Source organism: Triticum urartu, chromosome 1, assembly GCF_003073215.2.
Source record: "Triticum urartu cultivar G1812 chromosome 1, Tu2.1, whole genome shotgun sequence".
NCBI lineage: Eukaryota > Viridiplantae > Streptophyta > Magnoliopsida > Poales > Poaceae > Triticum > Triticum urartu.
This window is the reverse complement of record NC_053022.1, coordinates 457353701-457360275: the sequence shown is the minus strand read 5'-3', so window position 1 is coordinate 457360275 and position 6575 is coordinate 457353701. Positions and strand designations below refer to the sequence as shown.

General features: G+C 45.7%; 1 protein-coding gene across 1 annotated transcript; it reads left to right on the top strand.

Annotated features, from left to right (window-relative positions):
- The first annotated feature begins 513 nt into the window (after positions 1 to 513).
- Positions 514 to 5108, top strand: LOC125518760 (MLO-like protein 1). The gene is made up of 14 exons (XM_048683633.1): positions 514 to 1019; positions 1170 to 1227; positions 1577 to 1815; positions 2547 to 2663; positions 2750 to 2804; positions 2975 to 3066; positions 3226 to 3300; positions 3376 to 3464; positions 3591 to 3640; positions 3957 to 3997; positions 4102 to 4311; positions 4403 to 4470; positions 4567 to 4627; positions 4719 to 5108. Exons 1-14 carry the CDS (start codon positions 891 to 893, stop codon positions 4932 to 4934), a joined length of 1500 nt encoding a protein of 499 aa, XP_048539590.1. The 5' UTR covers positions 514 to 890; the 3' UTR covers positions 4935 to 5108.
- Positions 5109 to 6575: the final 1467 nt, after the last annotated feature.

The following is a 6575-nucleotide window of genomic DNA, read 5'->3' as shown; positions in this document are numbered from 1 at the left end:
CACCGGCGGCAGCAACAGCGATCGGCCGGGCGTTGCCTGCCAACATCTGTTCCGCTCGGCGTGTCCCCGGTGGCACGCTCGATGGCCCGTGACGCTGGCCGGACGCGTGCCTGTCAACCATCCCGTCCCGTGTGTCCTCGCGTGCACGCGTCGCTGCTGCTGCGCCGCGCACGCTGCCGCTGACGCTCCGTCCCCACCCGGCCAGACGGCTGGCCCCCATCCACTCGCCCCGTTGAACGACTCCACTCTACCACCGGCGGTGATCACGACTTCTGAGGAGGCCGCAACTGGCTCCGTCGAGAGCTACGTTGCTACTAGTCGCCGGCCGCGTCGGCACGGCAGGGTCACGCGCGCGGCGACAGCCGCCGGTTGCTGTCTCGCGCGGACTAGACTAGCAGCACCACTCCAATTCAAACCGACGTGTCTGCCCACGGCGTGGCTTGCGCAGCGCGTGCCACTGATTTTCCACTGACTCAGTTTAGGAAGGTAATGAAGGCATACTACCTTTGACGCTAAGCTTGAGCCTCAGGCGTGCGCCACACTGTTTTCCTCGCTAACTTTAGCCGCGAGCATGCAAATTCAGGACGTAATTGAAGGCATATCTTTCAATGGCATCCACAGTAGTATATCATGCGAACTGAAGAATTAATGGCGGAAACGCCTACCGCCAGCGCTTAAGAGCTAAGCAAACGACGGCTAGCTACCTCCCCCCTCCCCACTCCCGCCCCGCCGCGCCCAGCCACCTATCGGAGACAAACTGCTGCCGTGCCACCGCTATAATAAGCTACAGGACGCGGCGCCCCTCCCCCAGCCCAGCTCCTTCCAGTACTTTCTCTAACGTCTCTCTCTCTTTCCTCCGTCGCCGTCGCGGAGGGTGTGGGGGGCGGATCATGGCGGAGCACGGCGAGGAGGAGGCGGCGACGCTCGAGTTCACGCCCACGTGGATCGTCGCGCTCGTCTGCTCCATCATCGTGCTCATCTCCCTCCTCGCCGAGCGATGCCTCCACTACCTCGGCAAGGTAATCCGTCATCCCTCCGACGCCCGTTCGCCTGCCTTTATCACCTTCGGCCGTTCCGCCGCCATTCCGTCGCCCCCTTCGATCTCCTCGCATCGGCTCGTGTTCGTCCATTGACTGACTGCTCCGTGCTCTTGGTTGCGACGGCTGCAGACCTTCAAGCGGAAGAACCAGAAGCCGCTCTACGAGGCCATCCTCAAGGTCAAAGAAGGTAACTAATTTCTTCCCCCCACGCCCGCCATGGCCCGCATGCATCCTGCTTCATTCGATTGTCAAGAACTCGAGAAAGTCCCACTCAAAAAAGAAGAAAAAATCTGGAGAAAGTACCAGTATGTCGACAAAATTGTGGTGGTGCGGTCTGTGCAAAAAGCGCATCTCTCTGCATCATGGGTAATTGGGTGGGGTTGCTCTCGGTGGGAACGTCTCCCAACTGTTCCCCTGAAAAACAGTCAAAAGGCTACTAATCATTTTATCTGTCTTCTCTTTTTGAATTTTGACGTTTGGTTGTACTACCTGTCTTCCATGTTGGGTATGATCAACTGCTCCTTGGTGCAATGCAGAGCTGATGCTTCTCGGGTTCATCTCGCTGCTGCTGACGGTGTGCCAAGGGAAGATTCAGAACATCTGCATTCGTCCTAGCTGGACACTCCACATGCTGCCATGCCAAGGGGAGGACGAGGTTCGGGCCGGTGAGGCGGCGCCGACAAAGGAGCATCTTGTTACATCCCAGATCATCGGCAGAATCGGGAGGCGGCTGCTCAGCGGCGGCGCGGCGGAAGTCGACGTCTGCCGGTCGAAGGTGATTGGGCCAGCCCACCATTGCAAATTACATACTTTGATTTCGTGCAAACTGTGGCTGTCTCTTTTTTTGGTGGGGTGGGGGGAGCTACTGTGCCATTGGGTTGGTTGGATGAGCAGTTGGAATTAGGTACCATTGTGGTTTTTGAGCATGCAAACACTTAATTTTCTTAGGACCTCGTAGCTAGTTTGGTACAAGATTATTTGGGCCAAACAGACAGAGCCACGGGGCCACCCTTTTTGCCATTCATGTGATGATGTTGTCAATCTTAGGATGTGATGAAGCGACGTTGTTCTGTTTTGCTTGTACATTTGCGCTGGCTATGATATGAAATGGGAACACTAGACACTAGCATGTGGAAGGAGTGGGCATCACAGCTGGGTATCATAAAGCCATAGACAGAAAAGGATGGCCGGTTTAATCACATTCTTTAAGATTATTAGGTCGGCTAACCATATTGTATGGATAGTCATGTCACTGTGCTGATTAACTTGCAGAGAGAAATTGATATATAACTTAATTTGGTTGGAACATTCAAATGGCTCTGCTCGAAGTCTCTGTACAGCATGTTCAGTTTTTTTCTATCATAATGTATTGCTTCTATATGTTCCATTTATCCTTCCCACTCCTCCAGTCTTAACTAATATTGAGTTTCTCACCATGTAAATTGAAGAATCTTCAGATTTCCTTTTAATCTATGCTGTTATGAACTCTAGTGTTTGTTTTAACAGGGAAAAGCTCCGCTGATGTCCCTAGAAGCTATACATCAGTTGCATATTTTCATATTTGTGCTGGCTATTACACATGTTGTGTTCAGTGTTTTGACAATGCTTTTAGGAGGTGCAAAGGTAAGCCACTTATCAGTTACAGCGCTACGCATTACCCACGGAATACCATGTGTTGATAAGCTGATTTTGCGCATTCTCTTACTCAGATACATCAGTGGAAACTGTGGGAGGATGCAATTCAGAAAGACACTGCAGGAAATGGTATTTGAGCCTTTCTTGTTGTTAATATTTATCACAATGCCAATGATATACTTGTGGGTTAACAACACCCTCTTGTGCACTGAAAATCAATATATGTGTCTGATGAAGAAGCAGCATTGTTTAGAGCCACTACAGCTGTAACAGGATGATGATTCCACAATAAACTGCAGGGCCCAAGAAGGTGAACAATGTACACAATTTCGAATTTATCAGGGAGCATTTTAAGGGTATTGGCAAAGATTCTAGAATATTGAGTTGGCTGGTAAGCAATCATGAGGTCTTCTGTAAGAATTAATTTATGTTGCGAAATTGCATGGACTAGTAAAGTTTAGTTATGCATTATCGGAATGGCTTTATTTTTATTTTAATACCGAAAGCGTGTATTGCCGAACTAATTAGCCCCTTTCCATTTCCCATGCAGCATTCTTTTTTCAAGCAGTTCTATGGATCAGTAAGTAAAACCGACTACACCACAATGCGTCTTGGTTTTATCATGGTAAGCATAGCTTGCAATAAGCTGGCCTTGAGTGCTTTCCTCATATGTAAAAATGAGTTCATTTTTGGATTGCAGACCCACTGCCGTGGAAACTTGAAATTCGATTTCCATAAATACATGCTGCGGGTTTTAGAGTCTGATTTTAAGAAGGTGGTTGGCATAAGGTGATACTACACACAAGTTTCTACTTTTCTATATATACTGTTCCAAGCTGGTGTTCTATGCAGGTTGGCTCAACTCATGTCTATTCCAAGCATAACTCAATTTATCTTTTGTCTATTCTCTTTTAGCTGGTACTTGTGGGTATTCGTGGTGATCTTTCTGTTGCTGAATGTTAATGGTAAGTTGCAGCTCATCTTTTCTGAACAGCACTTGTATACACTGCAGTAACTCTATTCGAGCCACTTTCAGAATTTGAAAACAATCTGGTCCTAAACGCTACAGTTTGAAGAAGAAAAAACCAATCATGACCTGTTTACAGATTCCAAATTTGAATTAGATTCTTTAGCAGTTACGCTGGTAACGGGCGTAAAAAACCAGAACCTGTCATGAGAACAGTTTTGTTCCGCAAGATGGTTTACTAAACTTTGTCAGTAATATATTTCATCATTTAAGCTTCTTGAAGCTATCTTACATCACATTTTGCTAATCTGCAGGGTGGCACACATACTTTTGGATCGCATTCATTCCCCTTATTGTAAGTGCATATATAATAATCCTAAAACAAGTGCACATATAATAATGTGTTATTTTAAACATCCGCTATGACCCTCTTATACTCACTCTCTATTCCCCCTGCAGCTTCTGCTAGCCGTCGGCACCAAACTGGAGCATGTCATAGCTCAGTTAGCCCAGGATGTAGCTGAGAAGCACTCGGCGGTCGAGGGCGATTTGATCGTAAAGCCATCAGATGACCACTTCTGGTTCGGGCGGCCGAGGATCGTCCTGTTCCTAATCCACTTCATCCTCTTCCAGAACGCATTCGAGATTGCATTCTTCTTCTGGATACTGGTGAGCGGCTTGAAGTGGCACCAGTTTCAAATTACGTTCGGTTAAGATCTTATGACTGATCAGAACATCTTTTGCCCCATCTCTGTCTTAGACCACCTACGGATTCAACTCCTGCATCATGGGGCAGGTTGGCTTCATTGTGCCGAGGCTTGTTATTGGGTACCTCACACACGTCTCCAACTTCTTTTCCCATAGGAAAAAGCGAACATGACCTTTTTCTTGAACTGACACGTCCAGGTGTCCTTGCACTTGCAGGCTCATCATTCAGCTTCTCTGCAGCTACAGCACCCTACCTCTGTATGCAATTGTAACACAGGTGCGGCCATATTTTGACATCGTAAAATGTTTCTGGTGTCGTCGACACCGACTATTGACGCATGTTCTGATCTCCTCTGTTGTGTGCGAAGATGGGAAGCTTCTACAAGAAGGAGATCTTCAATGAGCATGTGCAGCAGGGTGTCCTGGGTTGGGCTCAGAAGGCCAAGATGAAGAAGGGGTTCAAGAAGAGCAATGGCGCGGCCCAATCGACGAGCCCCGTCGATTCTGCGGGGCCTTCTGCTAAGGTTGAAATGATAAAACGACCGGCGCGGGAAGGCAACGATGCTGGTGAAAGCATAGAATGATGTAGTATGGGTAGTGATTAGTGTTGTCTAGAGCAATGGCGTCTATGATGTCTATTTTGGTGCTGCAATGAAAGCACTTAAGCATGTGCTATCATTATGCAAATAGTTCTTGCAGCCGGAAAACATTGTGGTGGCAAGGGGTAAAAAGAAATTCGGTCCAAATAGTTTATCTCTCACGGCGTCCGTGCCTCAAACTGTCGCTGCTTCGGCCGCTTCTTCTTTTTTTCATATAAAGAGCGCTTTTATTAACCCCAACTCAAAATGTAACATTAAGTGAATACAAACATGATGAGGAACACGCGGCATTTGCATAGGTAAGATGCACATAACCAAACACCAACACAAAAGAAAAAAAAGGAATAGTTGGTTTTAAAGGAATAGTTGGTTTTATACCCATAGTTGTGTCCCCCTCGTCAGGATTGTCCCTAGTTTTTGAAAACATTTGGTCTCGCCCAACCCACTTTGGTGTCTTATACTTTTGCCGTTTGACCGTCACTTTGTAAACTTCATAAATAATTCATAATATATTAGAAAAATGTAAATAAGATACCAAAATGTTCGGAAAAACATCACCTATATGTCAATGTCACCTGCATTCATGACAAAAGTGTTGGTAAGTGCCTATCTGAGTTTTAACTCTTATCATACCACCATGAACAGTAAAATCTAAAAAATTCTAGAAAAAGTTGGTGGCAAAGAATGGCAAATGTTTTTAAGTGCTTGCCAAGTTTCATCAAGGAATGACATTCGTGGAAGTCATGCCAAAAAACAATCAACACTCGAAAATAGATTGTTTTTTTTACCACGGCTTCCACGAATGTCATTCTCTGATGAAACTTGGCAAGCACTTAAAACAGCTGTCATTTTTTGCCACCAACTTTTTTTGGATTTTACGTTCATGGTGGTATGATAAGAGTTCAAACTTGGATGGGCACTTACCAACACTTTTGTCATGAATGCAAGTGGCATTGACATACATGTGATGTTTTTCCGAACATTTTGGTATCTTATTTGCATTTTAATGATTTAGTATGAATTGGTTATCAAGTTTTCAAAGTGACAGTCAAACGGTCAAAGGGCAAAGCATAAGACGCCAAAGTGGGTTGGGCAAGACCACGTGTTCCATAAACTAGGGGCAATCCTAACGAGGGGGACACAACTAAGGGTATAAAACCAAAAGTGTTGGCCACGGCTTCCACGAATGTCATTCTCTCATGAAACTTGGGAAGCACTTAAAACATCTGTCATTCTTTGCCACCAATTTTTTTTTTGAATTTTTTTTATTTTTTTAGATTTTACCGTTCATGGTGGTATGATAAGAGTTAAAACTCGGATGGACACTTACCAACACTTTTGTCATGAATGCAAGTGGCATTGACATACATGTGATGTTTTTCCGAACATTTTGGTATCTTATTTGCAATTTTATGATGTAGTATGAATTAGTTATGAGGTTTTCAAAGTGACAATCAAACGGTCAAAGGGCAAAGCATAAGACGCCAAAGTGGGTTGGGCAAGACCACGTGTTTCAGAAACTAGGAGCAATCCTGACGAGGGGGACACAACTAAGGGTATAAAACCAATTATCCCAAAAAATAAATACCGACGTAGTGGAAAAAGTAAAGCCATATAGTACCGAAA